We start from the raw sequence: 15,523 nt of genomic DNA, 5'->3' as shown, positions 1-15,523 counted from the left end.
ATAAGGTTATTTAATTTCATTAATTAAACTTATATAAAGTAGCTTTGATAAAATATTGTGTTACATAGTGCAATATATCATATATCCAAGAAACACAGGACAACCACAAGTGTATATCATAGAATTGCTGCAGTGCAGGAGGCCGCCATTTAGCCCATCAAATCTGTACTGACTCTCTGACAGAGTATTTTGCCCAGGCCCTAACCCCCATCTTATCCCCATAACCCCACATATTCACCATGGCTAATCCATCTAATGTACACAATTTAGCATGGCCAATCCACCTCACATACACAACCTTGGACTACGGGCAGAAACCAGGGCACCTGGAGGAAACCCACACACACATGGGGAGAGTGTGCAAACTCCATACAGACAGTAACCCAAGGTTGTTCAACCAAAAAACCCAGGTACTTGGCGCTGTGAGGCAACAGTGCAAACTACTGTGCTGCCCAACATGGATAGAATAATCTGACAAAATCTTTCAAAAATATATGCGAGATGTTCAAGTCAGTGTTTTGTGAATTATATGGTTATTCATTATAAATTTTCCTGTGACCGGTAAATAAATGTTAATTCAAAATTGTTAACGTTGTCAGTAATCACCATTTCCCATTATTTGATGATCAACACTTTTTGTTACAACTGCATCTAGGCACACAAACATAAACCCTCTCTGTCCCCATTTCAGGGAGTCAATAATTTTTGTCACAGGAGTGGGAAGGCCTGAGGCATAATACATTTACAGCGAGAGATGCATTCCCTCACTTCACACCATAAAGACCACTTCAAAACCTTAGTAAAATTGACACTGCTTCTTTTTAAACCAACTTTTCCCCTCTACCCCTTTTCTAAATGTACTGTCTCTGCCATGGATGCCTCCCCTCCCCCACATAGTTGTCCAGATGCCCTTCAAGAGTTTGGCCAGATGTCCCCATTCTTTGTTGAACCTCAAGTTCCCCAAAAGAATCAACGTCAAGATTGAACAGGGATTTATTTTTATCTGACCAAAGACATGAGGATGGGAAGCAAAGTGTGACCGAATTCATTCAATAATCCATTACCTCCACCGACCACCACCATGCCGTGTGTACCTTCAACATGTACTGCAGCAACCTGGCAAAGCTATTTCAGCAGCACCTGCCAAAACCATGACCTCTACCACATGAAACGACAAGAGTAGTGGGTGCAGTACACGTACCACTACTTCCCAGCTCTGCTCGGAGTCAGGTGCCATTCTAATTTGATATATTGCTGTTTCTTTACAGTCATTGAGCCACAATCATGAGCACTCGATCTAACAGCACACAGATTGCAATGGCACCTCACAACCATTTTCTCAAGGGCTACAAGGGTTCAGCACTAAATTCAGGCCTTATCAGCAACAGCCACATCCCAAGAATGAAATAAAAATACACAAGGAAATAATGGGACAAAATGTCCGAGGAGAAGCAATCACCATTGGATTGCCACTCCTCTATTTTTCTTACCTTGTACAGGTACTCTGCATTTCTCACCCAGATTTCCAAACAACGCTTCATCAGTGTCCGAGTCCTTCTTTCCAAGGCAGGGCCGTCAGGGGATACTAAGCCTTTTATGGCACTCGTTGCCATATATTGATAAGCAGAGAGTTTAAAGGTCCTCAAACCCCTCTGAGGGGCAACAGAGAGAAGGCAAATGTGTAAGGTAATTCGGTGAAGTGGTTGGGTGCACGTGGGGTGAACAGATCGGGTGGCAGGTAAGGACATACAGTGGTGGGGGCAGTCCTTGTGTTAGACCATAGGTGGATGGTTGGGTTTGGGGTGGGGGGAGGGATGAAGATCAGTAGAACAGTTGCCCAGGAATTTAACTTGTTTAACTGTTTAACTTGTCCAAACTTTTCCTGACTAACTGTTCAGGCATTGGAGTCGCAAACATCTGAAGTGTCCACCTTTAATTCAGTTTCGGAGCGCTCCAGGCACGAGGGAATTGCCCACTGGAGTTCAAGCTTTCTAGGTAAAGTTTATTTATTAGTGGCACAAGGCTTCAATTAACACTGCAATGAAGTTACTGTGAAATTCCCCTAGTCACCACACTCTGACACCTGTTTGGACCAATGCACCTAACCAGCACATCTTTCAGACCGTGAGAGGAAACCAGAGCACCTGGAGGAAACCCATGCAGACACAGGGAGAATGTGCAAATTCCACACAGTGATCCATGCCAGGAATCAAACCCAAGTTCCCGACGGTGAGGCAGCAGTTTTGATCACTGTGCCACGCCGTGCTGTAATTCCCACATAGTACGATACATCTGAGGGGTCCCTAGCACATCTTGTCAAATTGCAGTATTGCATTTTGTCAACTCTAAAGCTACTTTCTCAGTTTGCTTTCCCGGTTCTGTGGAAGCTCTGAAGCTGCTGTTTGAATGCTTGGGTCTGCTCCTTCGGTACTTCACAAAATATTTGTCTTTCAAGCAGCGATAATTCACCTTTTAAAGAAATTACGGGTTTTGTTTCAACAATGGCTTATGGCAGCTACACACCTGCAAGGTCACAGTCTAACTGTTGGAAAATATTTTCCCAACCACCCCTTTTAGGTTTGATTGCCACTTTGAACTACTACTTACCCTGATATTATGATGAAGGTCATTAACGTTCTCAACTCCAATGAAAAAGATCAAATTTAAATTTGATCTTTTTCATTGGAATTGAGAACATTAATCTTATCACAGTCTGTTACCCTTCTTAACTCATCTTGAATTTATGCTGCAACTTTACGTAGCTTGCATATTCTGATAATGGATTCCCCAAAACTACACATTATTCTAACAGCAGCTAATACAAATTTGACTTTACTTCTACTTTAAATGTTGGTATATAAGTTTGATAGTACCTTTTAGTTTTGTGTTCTCTGATTCTAGTCGGGCAATCTCAGGATTCCACATTTGTCTACTGTAGCTTTGTCTCAATTATGGTGGCGTGTTTCTGCATTGAGGTTCATTTCCTACATTCTAAGATGTACATGAAAATTAGTTTGTTTAGGAACACTGTGAAAATCCCCCAGTCGTTACACTCCAGCGCCTGTTTGGGACACTGAGGAAGAACTGGACTGTGGGAGAAATCGGAGCACTACATTGGTGATGAGGGATTCTCCAAACGGACAACAGTATTCTTTGCGTGCATGAGTGTTGCTGACCTGATGCCAGGAAAAGGGATAGCTTGAGATGGCCAGAGAGGAATTTGGAAATCCAGTTGTTGCAGTTCAAATAAACAACAGGAAAGAACAGGAAGGAAATCCTGCTGAGTATCAGGTGTTAGAGGAGTTAAAATAGCAAACAGGATCTTGAAGGCAACAATGTCTGTGCTATTGCATGAGTGACATGAAAATTGGCAGAGGTAGACAGATCAGAAGTATGACTTGGCTAAAAGGCTGGGAAACTGGCACCACCATAGGGACAGGAAGGAGATGTACCAATCCAATAGACCCCTGAAGAACTGATACAGGACCAATGTCCTCATAAAAAGGGTAAATAGGGAGATGGCAAAGGCTTCAAACTAAGATGATGGTGGGAGGGATCTTCAAGAAACCAGACAAGTCCAAGCATAAATGAAAGGCTAGCATAGGATAGACTAAAGGAGAACATAACTGGCTGGGGATTTGTCACTATCCTTCCCACAGGAGAATAGTGACAAACCTCAAGAGGGCAGAAAGGCTGGTGGAATTATATGTGCTCAAATCATTGAAAGTGGCAGGGTATATTGAGAACAAAGTTAATAAGGTATGGAACACAAAAGCAAGGAAGTTCTGTTGAACCTTTCTAGAACACTTTTGGATACTGCATTTTAGGAAGGATGTGAGTGCAGAAAAAATTGTGATTATGGTTTAATTGTGTATATTGCTGAAGCCAGGTTGTTTTCCCTAGAAAAGTTAAGATGAAGAGGAAATTTATTTGAGGTGTTCAAAATAACAAATTTTCCCATTAGCAGAATTGCCAAGAACCAGAGGGCATCGATGGGTACAGGCAAAAGAAATGATAGCCACGTGAGGGGGAACCCTTTTTTTTATATAAAATGCAGCAAATGGTTAGGATAAGGAATGCATTGCCTGAGCATTGGACATAGGTTCACTTGTGGTTTTCCAAAAGGGAATTGGATAATTATCTAAACAAAGAAAATCCAGGGCTATGGGAAAAGGGCATGGGATTGGCTGAGTAGCTCTTAGAGCCTTCTGTGCTTGTATGAGGCCACAGAAAAATCAAGACAGGAATTAAACAGTGCAGGGAAAAGAGATGTACTTATTAGGGATAACAATAGCAGGAAAAAGTGGCATAGCCACCAGCACAAAACATAAGCGAGATAACATGCAATAAAGGATTGATTGACCCGGTAGGGGTAATCTGCACAACACCAAATGCTGGAAGATAGATGGAGGAAATAATACAGAGAAGTAAGATGGAATAATCAAAGGGAATTTCAACTGTTCTTACATTAACTGATTAGAGGACATATTTAAAGGGGACAAAGGAATGGAGGCTCTACAATGTGAATAGGACACTTGTCTAACCCAGTATGAAACAAATTTGTATAGACCATTGGTGAGGCCACACCTGGAGTTTGTGTGCAGTTTTGGTGCTCTTATCTGAGGAAGGGATGTCCTTGCTTAGGAGGGAGTATAGTGAAGGTTTACCATGTTTATTCCTGGGAAAGCAGGTCTGTCAGATGAGAAGAGGCTAAGTCAATTAGGATTATAGTCACTGGAGTTCAGAACAGTGAAAGGGGTTCTCATAGAAACTTCTAAGGAGAATTCCCTTATGTAAAATACACATTTTATACATACGTTAAGAATCAGAGGGTTGTCAGAAAGAGTCGGTCCTCTCAAGAACAAAGGAGGGGAATCATACTTAGAACCCAAGGAAGTAGATGAGATCCTAAATGAACTTTGCATCAGTATTCACAAAGGACAGACACATTAATTGGTAGTGTCTCAGAGGGATGTATAGACACGTTAGAACAAATCACAATTACAAGGGAGGAACTGTTAGGTATTTTAGGAAGCATTAAGGTAGACAAATCCCCAGGGCCAGATGGCATCTGTCCTAGATTACTGAGGGAGTCAAGAGATGAAATTGCTGGGCCTCTAACAGAAATCTTTTGTTTCCTCAGTCCCAGAGGATAGCAAATGTGGTCCCGTTACTTAAGAAGGGTAGCAAGGATAACCCAAATAATTATAGGCCAGTGAGCTTGATGTCCCTGGTAGGGAAATTGTTGGAGAAGATTCTTAGGAGATAGGATCTATATGCATTTAGAACAGAACAGTCTCATTCCCGACAAATAACATGGTTTTGTATGAGGGAAGTCATACCTCACAAATTTGGTTGAGTTTTTTGACGAGGAGGTGACAAAATGATTGACGAGGAAAGGGCCGTATATGTCTACATGGATTTTAGTAAAGCATTTGATAAGGTCCCTCATGGCAGGCTGACACAAAAGGTTAAATCTCATGGGATCAAGGGCGAACTAGCCAGGTGGATTCAGAACTGGTTTGGCCATAGAGGACAGAGGGTAGCAGTGGAGGGCCTTTTCTGATTGAAGGTCTATGACTAGTGGTGTTCCACAGGGCTCTATACCGAGACCTCTGCTGCTTGTGATAAATATAAATGATTTGGAAGTAGCTGGTCTGATTAGTAAGTTTGCAGACGATACAAAGATTGCCAGAGTTGCAGATAGTGGTGAACATTGTCAGAGAATACAACAGGATATAGATAGGCTAAAAAATTGGGATGAGAAATGGCAAATGGGACTTAATCCAGATAAATGCGAAGTGATGCATTTTGGAAGATCTAATGCAGGGGAAGCTATGTAATAAATGGCAGAACCATCAAGAATATAAACACACAGAGGGATCTGGATGTGGATGTCCACAGATCCTTAAAGGTGGCAATACAGGTGGAAAAGCTGGTGAAGAAGGCATATGGCATGCTTGCCTTTATTGGGCAGGGCATAGAGTATAAATGATGTTGCAGTTATATAGAACATTGGTTAGGCCACATTTGGAATACTGCGTCCAGTTCCGGTCGCCACACTACCACAAGGACGTGGAGGCTTTGGAGAGAGTGCCGAAAAGGTTTACCAGGACGTTGCCTGGTATGGAGGGTCTTAGCTCTGAGGTGAGGTTAAGTAAACTAGGGTTGTTCTCCCTGGAAAGACAGAGATTGAGGGGCGACCTGATAGAAGTTTATAAAATTATGAAGGGCACAGATAGGGTGAACAGTTGGAAGCTTTTTCCCAGGTCAGAAATGACGAACACAAGGGGTCACAAGTTCAACGTAAAGGCTGGGGGGGGGGGGGGGGGGGTGGTGCGCGGGGGTGCAAGGTTCAATGCAGAGAACGTACTTTACACAAAGGGTGGTAGGGGCCTCAAATGCACTACCAAAGTGGTTGAGGTAGGCACGCTAGGATCATTTAAGACATTTCTAAATAGCCACATGAACAGACTGGGAATAGAGGGATACAAACAGATGGTCTAGTTAGGCACACGTGGTCGATGCAGGCTTGGAAGGCCAAAGGGCCTGTTCCTGTGCTGTATTGTTCTTTGTTTTTAACAGGATTAGACAAAAGTAGATTCAGAATTTTCCCAATGGTTGGGGGAGGAGGAATCCAGAGCACAGGTTCACAGTTTGAGGATAAGGGGGAAACCTTTTAGAACTGAGATGAAGAGAAATTTCTTCACCCAGCGGGTGGCGAATGTGTGGAATTCACTGCCACAGAAAGTAGTAAGTCCAAAACATTGTCTGATTTGAAGAAGAAATTAGACACAACTCTTGGGGTTAAAGGCATCAAGGGATATTTGGAGGAGGTGGGGGGAAAATCAGGATATTAAATTCAATAATCAGCCATGATTAAGATGAATGGTGGAGTAGGTTCGAAGGGTCAAATGGCCTATGCCTGCTTTTAGTTTCTATGTAACAAGGAAGATTTGTCACTGGATGAAATAGGGAAATGACCAAAGCGAGGAAGAAACACAAAAGTCAGATATCTAGCCAACAGTGATTATATGCTTTAAGACCAAAAATATTCTAAAGTCCAGAATAAGGAATTACACAAAAATCCCTCGTGGGCAAACATTTAAAACATTGTTTTATTTTATTTTTATTAGTGTCACAAGTAGGCTTACATTAACACTGCAAAGACGTTACAGTGAAAATCTCCCACTCGCCACATTCCCCTCCAACTCGATTTTCAAGTTTACTTTCGACACCAAGGTAGTGGGTCAGATCTCAAACAGCAACGAGAATGAGTACAAGAAAGAGATAGAGAATCTGGTACAGTGATAATCATCTCTCTCAATGTCAACAAAACGAAGGAGATAGTCATCGACCTCAGGAAGTGTAGTGGAGGACATGCCTCTGTCTACGTCAACTGGGACAAAATAGAAATGGCCGAGAGCTTCAGGTTTTTAGGTATCCAGATCACTAAAAACTGTCCTTGTCCCTCTATGCTGAAACTATAGCTAAGAAAGCCCTCCAACACCTCTACTTTCTTAGGAGATTAGGGAAATTTGCTGTCTGCTATGACTCTCATCAACTTGAATTAGAGAGCAAGTTCAAAAAGCTAAGTGGTTTACTTCACCTTTTTTCTTCAAGAATTTTTGAAGAGTGCTGCATGTAGATTTATTCACAATACCTGATTTTACAGACCTTTACCCATTAAAGTCCTTCCCATTTCCTTTAGATAAAACAATTCATGTTGTTGAAATGTGCTTGAAGGAATAAATGTTTTTAAGTAATTACAATGGAGCTTATTCTTGGAAATAGGTAGCTCAAAGAATACATAATACAAATCAAATTTCGTAAGAACATAAGAACATAAAAAATAGGAGCAGGAGTAGGCCATCTAGCCCTTCGAGCCTGCCCCGCCATTCAATAAGATCATGGCTGATCTGTCGTGGCTCAGTTCCACTTTCCCGCCCTCTCCCCATAACCCTTAATCCCCTCTCTTATCAAGAACCCATCAACCCGCTTCTTAAAAATATTTAGCGAGGCAGCCTCCACCACTTCAACGGGCAGAGAATTCCAGAGATTCACCACCCTTTGAGTGAAGAAGTTCCTCCTCAACTCCGTTCTAAACCGCCTCCCCTTTATCTTGAGGCTGTGCCCCCTAGTCCTACTGTCTTTTTTGAGCGGGAAGAGTCTCTCCACCTCTATCCTATCCATCATCTTATACGTCTCAATGAGATCTCCCCTCATTCTTCTAAACTCGAACAAGTACAAGCCTAGTTTATTCAGCCTCTCCTCATAGCTCAACCCCCTCAACTCCGGTATCAGCCTAGTAAACCTCCTCTGCACTCCCTCCAAGGCCAAAATATCCTTGCGCAGGTGCGGCGCCCAAAACTGCACACAGTACTCCAGCTGCGGCCTCACCAATGCCCTATACAGCTGCAGCAAGACCTCCCTACTTTTATATTCAATCCCCCTAGCTATGAAGGCCAGCATCCCATTCGCCTTCCTGACCACCTGCTGCACCTGCAAGCTGGGTTTTTGCGACTCATGCACAAGGACCCCGAGGTCCCTCTGCACCGTCGCCTGCTGCAGTTTTTCGCCATGTAAGTAATAGTCCTTCCTACCAAAGTGGACCCCTCACACTTGCCAACATTAAATTCCATTTGCCATTTCCTGGCCCATTCGCCCAGCCTATCTAGATCCTTCTGCAGACTCTCCACACCCTCCGCACAATTTGCCTTTCCCCCAATCTTGGTGTCATCAGCAAATTTCGACACCCTACACTCGGTTCCCTCCTCCAGATCATCTATATAAATGGTAAATAGCTAAGGCCCCAGCACCGACCCCTGGGGCACCCCACTAGTCACCAACCGCCAATCCGAATAGCACCCGTTGACCCCCACTATCTGCCTCCTATTTGACAACCAATCCTCTATCCACACTAACACCCCTACCCCCAACTCCATGTCCCCTGACCTTCTGCAATAACCTCTTGTGAGGTACCTTGTCAAACACCTTCTGAAAATCCAGAAAGACCACATCCACCGGCTCTCCTCTATCCACCGCCCTAGATACATCCTCATAGAACTCCAGTAAATTTGTCAGACACGACTTCCCTTTAATGAAACCGTGTTGCGTCTGCCCTATCAAGCAATTCCCTTGAAGATGCCTCGCAATTTCCTCCTTAATGACGGATTCCCCACTCACTTGATCAACACAGACTACTTGCCAGTTCTTTTAAAATTCACCAAGTTAATTCCAAACTATGTGGAAAACAGTTGTATCAAGCTTTAAGAAAGAATTAAATTAGTGCAAGGCCTCTCTTTAGCTTTGAAAATAGACTTTAGAATCATAGCATCTACAGTGCAGGAGGAGGCCATTTGGTCCATCGAGGCTGCATTGACTACAATTCCTCCAGGTCCTATCCCCATAACTCTACATATTTACAGACCTAATCCCCCTAATGGCCAATCAACTTAACCAGCACATCTTTGGATTGTGGGCAGAAACCCACACAGACACAGGGAGAATGTGCAAATTCCACAGTCACCCGAGCCAGATTTGAACCTGGGTGCCTGGCACTAAGGCAGCAATACTAACCACTATGTCACCTTTGCTAAGCTTAAGCACAGATGTCTGTGCACACAACGTACACACTCTGGGGTAGATCTTGATTTTGTTTGATAGTGTCAGGTGAGTGACATTGAGGCAGCAAACAAACAGAAAATGCCAGAAATACTCAGCGATCTGGCTGCATCTGTGGAGAAAGAAACAGTAAAACTTTCAGGTTGTGACTGTTCATCAGAGCCACTGAGGCAACAGACCATTTTGCATTTTGACTTCACAGGGTTTGTTCACACACCTTCTCCTTTTGGGGAAATAGTAGAATATGTGGAAGGATTGATGATCAACCTGTTTGAACTGCTTCTGTGATTACCAAGTCCCGGAGCAGGACTTCAAGCTTCTGGCTAAAAGGCAGGGGAGTTATTCAACAAACCACAAGACCCCCACCTTGATGTCAATGCAACTATCATCTGTTTGACAAAAGTAAAAGAGAAAACACTGGAAACATTCAAAAGGTCACGTGGAATCCACAAGGAGAGAATCATAATTGTAAAATGTTACAGTTGTAACAGGTTTTAAGCAAGAACAGAGGCAGGGGCAGGGAAAAGGTGGAGAGAACAATAGGTTAGAAGGCAGGAGTGATTAAATCAAAGCACAAGTTGCTGCTCCTGAACATTAGTGCAGGGAATGGATAACAAGAAGTCAGAGAGAGAGAGTGATGCAGAGAATTAAAACAGTGAAAGTCTCAGAAGCTCAGGATCTCCCTTGTTGACTGTTAGAAGCTTCTCAGTGAAGAGATGAACCAATACCCACCATTTGGTCTCCCTAATGTAAGCTACTTACCCTGGGAGGAGCGTTCAGGAGACAGCTGATGGGAAGGGAAATGAAATGGAGGATTTTGTTAACTTCGGTGCTTGTGCATAGAAGTACACAAGAAAGACATTTTAGACTATTGCACAAAACCAGACAGATGACTTCCTGCCCACAATAGTAAGGTGCAAGCAAGAAATCAATCTGCCAAAAGTTAAACAGCAGCCATCCGAAAGGGCAACTCTCATGAGATATGCTGGCACTATTTAATCAAATTGCCAAGTAAGATCCTGTCAAAATAAACAAACAGTATGGAGCAACAAGCCCAGGATTCCAATGGGGTCTGATCTTTAGTGAAGAGTCACACATTCAACAAATTGAACTGCTTTACCGTCCGCAGGAATCCATTTTAAAAATTCAAGCCATATACAAGTTCTTCAGATGCACAAGCGTCAAGTTGCTTATGACTGAATGATTCCAGACAAAACACATCAATCTGGTCTTTTAGGAGAACATATCAAGTTGTGCATTTTTTTTTCCCAGTATTTCAATTTGGAGTTTATTTTTGCATTTGTGTGTTTCAGATCTTACAAAACAAAAACAAGGTCACAGTCACGTTCTAGTTTTATTACAACTGACCTGCAGGCAAGAGTATAGAACTATTACATGAACACTTAAGATTCCATTTATGATGTTTTAAATATAGGAAGAAGTCAAACCAGTACACAGGATAAGAAATATCCATGAGCTCTGTAAAATAATGCTAAGGTGATGTTACTCAGCGAGCTCCATTTTCACAGACAAGTAAGGCAATATCCCTGCACATCAGCTTTGATATCTTTTATACATTTTTCTATGGTACAGGAAAGAAAAAATTAACCAAAGTTCACAATGTACAGTTCTTATTCTATTTTCACAGTTTGTGACCATTATACACCTTTTTAAAGATACACTGTAATATATTCCTCACCCTTAATAGATTATAATCTAAGATTAATATAGGAATAAATTGCCAATTTTTTTTTTTTTACAGGCATTCCACTCAACAAGTAAGAAGAAAAGTTCCCTTGACATTCTTTTCAAGGTAACTTCTCCACCAGTAGAATTGAACACATTAATGAATTGCCAAGCAAGGCTGGGGGAGGGGGCAGGGGGAGGAGGTGGGCTTGTGTCTTTAGTCATGAAAGCAAAAGAGTGGAACAAAGAATCTGCATAATTTTATAACTTGTGACATTGATCGACAGTGGAGATATTTACTGGATATACCTGTCCATTACAAAATGTATCACACACCCCCACCCCCAGAAAACAAGCACACTCTCAATAGGCATTGGTATGAAAAATAGAATCTCAAAGAATTTTTTGTTTTGAGTAGCACAAGTCTTGGTTCATGTATAGCTAAAATTAAAACTTTCCTGTAGTTATCTCAAGTAACAGAATTCTCCCAGATATTTAGCACCTCTGGAGCTCTGCAACCACAATGGTGTTGCATTAATCGGAAGACTCTGCACCCAACGTCTAAACACGGTGACTTGTTCCTCTTACCATTAAGCAATTTTTCCTTAGTAGACAAGTACAACCAATAACTAAACCAAACAAGTAGCCAATTGCTGTTGTCGCATCGCTGATAAACCTGGAGGACTTTGAGGTTTACAGCAGTCACAGGTATACATTTATTTTTGCATAAATAATTTCTGGTAAAAAATAGCACATTGAACCACAATATGAGCTGTCGGTGGGCAACATTTAAGAACATCACTGCCAGGTGCTTACTGCATAATCCATATAGAGCCTGCTTTTGTCTAAGATCCTAAGACATCAATGTGTACATTTACAGACTGATTAACAAACAGGAAAACATTCGTTGCTTCAACACAAGCTTATTTTTTTCCAGCATGCCTTACTCTTTGAGCATACTGCTCAAAGTTACACCATAGTTCACTATTCTTTTTTTAAGATTTCAATAGACAATATTAAAACACTTTTCTCAGGTGCCTGGGCTATTTTTCCCAATAGTTACAAAGATATTATACAGTGAATGACATTTACGTCATGTAAAAGTTCTGCATCAGGGGAATAGCTTTTTACAGCAAATCTTTCCTGCATCATTTTGTTTTCATTGCAAACCTCAGTCCACACACTTTTTTTGGTGAAAGACATAGTGTTCAGTTATGCCCTTATTTAAAAATCATTTCAGTTTTATTAACAGTAAAATACAGATGAATTCTTTCCTCCATAATAGACACTAACTATAAAGCAACAGAATTAAAATCAGCAAATCTATTGCACTTTGTGAAGCAAAATTCCTCAATGCGTTTGAGATTGCATCGGAGTACTGATCAAAGTTTTCTGTTCGTGTACAAGTTTCCTTTCATTGAAGACAAAGCAGATTATTTAGGCGTCCTTGTAGGTGCTGCCAAAAATATTCTATAGAACAGGGAGAAAAGCTAGTCCAAGACTTGGTCTTTCCAGTACTGCACTGAGATGTCGCCCGTTTCAAACTCTTCCCAGCAATGGCTGCATAATATCCCACCAAGGTCCAGATTTAAATGAACATACTGGCAGCCTCCATGTGTCTTAACCCGAACAGGCAATAACTATCTTTGATCCAGATTAACTCTTGTGATGACTTAGGTACAATGATAAGGATGCTTTTCGAATGGACAATCGTGGGCAGACACAAAGAAAATGAAACACCAATTTTTATTGCACGGTCTGTTTGAGCAAGTTAAAAATAGAAACACTGCAATGTGTCATAAAACAAATCTTTACACCTTGATTTCTTTCAGCCATTTTAAAGCCATCTCTTCAGCAGCAGAATCAATCGACGTACATTGGGGAAACAGGGGTTGGGGGCATTTGATCCAAGATTTTGCAAACATAATTTGCAACATCCACCCTCCGCTCCTCGTACATCGAAATGAAAGGGTGTTTCTGAATAAATGAAAACAGCAGCATGTTTTTTAAAGTTTAAAGTTATAACGTTTTGGATATAGAATTCACATTTCTTGCTGCAATGAAAACGCTCATCACATGCGTGATATGATCTCAGCAAATTCCTTCACTTGCACCGTGTTGGTTTTGATTTATACAAACATTTCTACTGTTAACCATAAAGCTGTTTACAAAAATTCACCTATTCAGCATTTAACACTAAACTATCACAATGCATTCCATAAGCTTGAAACTTCCAGCAGCAATTGCAATTATAAATTTATTAAGTAGTCTCACAACACCAGGTTAAAGTCCAACAGGCTTATTTGGTAGTCAACGCCACTAGCTTTCGGAATGCTGTTCCTTCGTTACCTGCTGGGTCCACTAGTGTTTGTCATTTATATAATGGATTTGGATGAGAATACAGAAGGCATGGTTAGTAAGTTTGTGCTAACACCAAAATTGATGGTGCAGGGGATAGTGAGTTATCTAAGACTACAACATGATGGATGTGAGGTGTTGCATTTGGTAAAACAAATCAGTAAAAAGTCTGACAACACCAGGTTTTAGTCCAACCTATTTATTTGATAATATACTCTAGCTTTCGGGGTTACCCCCTTCGTCAGGTGAATGGAGAGTTCTGGCCTCAGACAGAGCATATAAAGCACAGACAGTTTAGAGATTACTGATTAAAATGCGAATCCTTACACCTAACCTGCTGTTCAAGACCTGAAGTGGCTGATAATGTGAGTGGAAGGAGCACTGATCACAGTTTAAAGAGATGTGTATTGTCTCCAGACAGTACAGTAAGTGAGGTTTTGCAAACCCAGGCAAGTCATGGGGGTTACAGATAGTGCGACATGAACCCAAGATCCCTGTTGAGACCGTCCTCATGCGTGCGGAACTTGGCTATCAGTCTCTGCTCAGCGACTCTGCGCTGTCACGACACACGACAGCGCAGAGTCGCTGAGCAGAGACTGATAGCCAAGTTCCGCACGCATGAGGACGGTCTCAACAGGGATCTTGGGTTCATGTCGCACTATCTGTAACCCCCATGACTTGCCTGGGTTTGCAAAACCTCACTGTACTGTACTGTCTGGAGACAATACACATCTCTTTAAACTGTGATCAGTGCTCCTTCCACTCACATTATCAGCCACTTCAGGTCTTGAACAGCAGGTTAGGTGTAAGGATTCGCATTTTAATCAGTAATCTCTAAACTGTCTGTGCTTTATATGCTCTGTCTGAGGCCAGAACTCTCCATTCACCTGACGAAGGGGGTAACCCCGAAAGCTAGTGAGTATATTATCAAATAAATAGGTTGGACTAAAACCTGGTGTTGTCAGACTTTTTACTGTGTTTACGCCAGTCCAATGCCGGCATACCCACATCAAAACAAATCAGGACAGGGCTTGGACAGTTAATGGTAGGATCTTGGGGTGTTTTCGAACAGAGACACCTAGGGATACAGGTGCATAGTTACTTGAAAGTGGTGTCACAGATAGATAGGGTGGTGGTGTTTGGCACATTTGCCTTCATCAGTCACAGCACTCAGTACAGATGTTATGTATAAGACATTGGTAAGGCCACATTTGGAAAACTGCGTACAATTCTGGTCATCCTCCTATAGGAAGGATGTTATTAAACTGGAAAGGGTGCAAAAAAGATTTACAAGGGTGTCACTGGGGCTGGGAGGTTTGAATTACAAGGAAAGGCTTTTTTCCCCTGGAGCACAGGAGGATGAGGGGTGACCTAATACACGTTTATAAACTTGTATCTTTATTAGAGGCATAGACAAGGTGAATAGCCAAGGTCTTTTCTCTGGCGTAGAGAAGTCCAAAACTAGAGTGCATAGGTTTAAGATGGGGCGGGGGGGGGGGGGGGGGGGGGGGGGGGGGTCGTCTTCTTCCACACAGAGGGTGGTGCGTGCATGGCATGAGCTGCCAGAGGTGGTGGCAGAGGCAGGTACAACATTTAAAAAAACACTTGGACAAGTAGTTGGATTGGAAAGGTTTAGAGGCATATGGGCCAAACGGGACTCATTCAGTTTAGGAAACCTGGTCGCCATGGACAAGTTGGGCTGAAGGGGGCTGTTTCCATGCTGTATATCTATAACTCCAAGTGAAATTTACAGTAGGAAAACTTTAAACATGCAGATGGTAAGGAATTGAATAATACAGCGAGAATGTTATTGCACATGTAAATTTGCAGACCCATTCCGGACACATTATATAAA

At 42.0% G+C, this 15,523-nt stretch overlaps 1 protein-coding gene across 4 annotated transcripts in view; it reads right to left on the bottom strand.

The window, feature by feature from the left end:
- Positions 1-10,959: 10,959 nt before the first annotated feature.
- Positions 10,960-15,523, bottom strand: part of LOC145356377 (dual specificity mitogen-activated protein kinase kinase 4-like) — a 160,269-nt gene continuing 155,705 nt past the window's right edge. For all 4 annotated transcript variants that reach the window (XM_080209053.1, XM_080209054.1, XM_080209055.1 and 1 more), the window contains one exon: positions 10,960-13,287. In XM_080209053.1, the coding sequence (XP_080065179.1) occupies positions 13,174-13,287 (114 nt within the window). In that variant the 3' untranslated portion in view covers positions 10,960-13,173. The remainder of the gene's footprint in view (positions 13,288-15,523) is intronic.

Source organism: Carcharhinus amblyrhynchos, chromosome 21, assembly GCF_965287045.1.
Source record: "Carcharhinus amblyrhynchos chromosome 21, sCarAmb.v2.hapA, whole genome shotgun sequence".
Classification (NCBI taxonomy): domain Eukaryota; kingdom Metazoa; phylum Chordata; class Chondrichthyes; order Carcharhiniformes; family Carcharhinidae; genus Carcharhinus; species Carcharhinus amblyrhynchos.
Note: the sequence above shows the minus strand (reverse complement) of the source record. Positions and strands in the feature narration are given on the sequence as shown.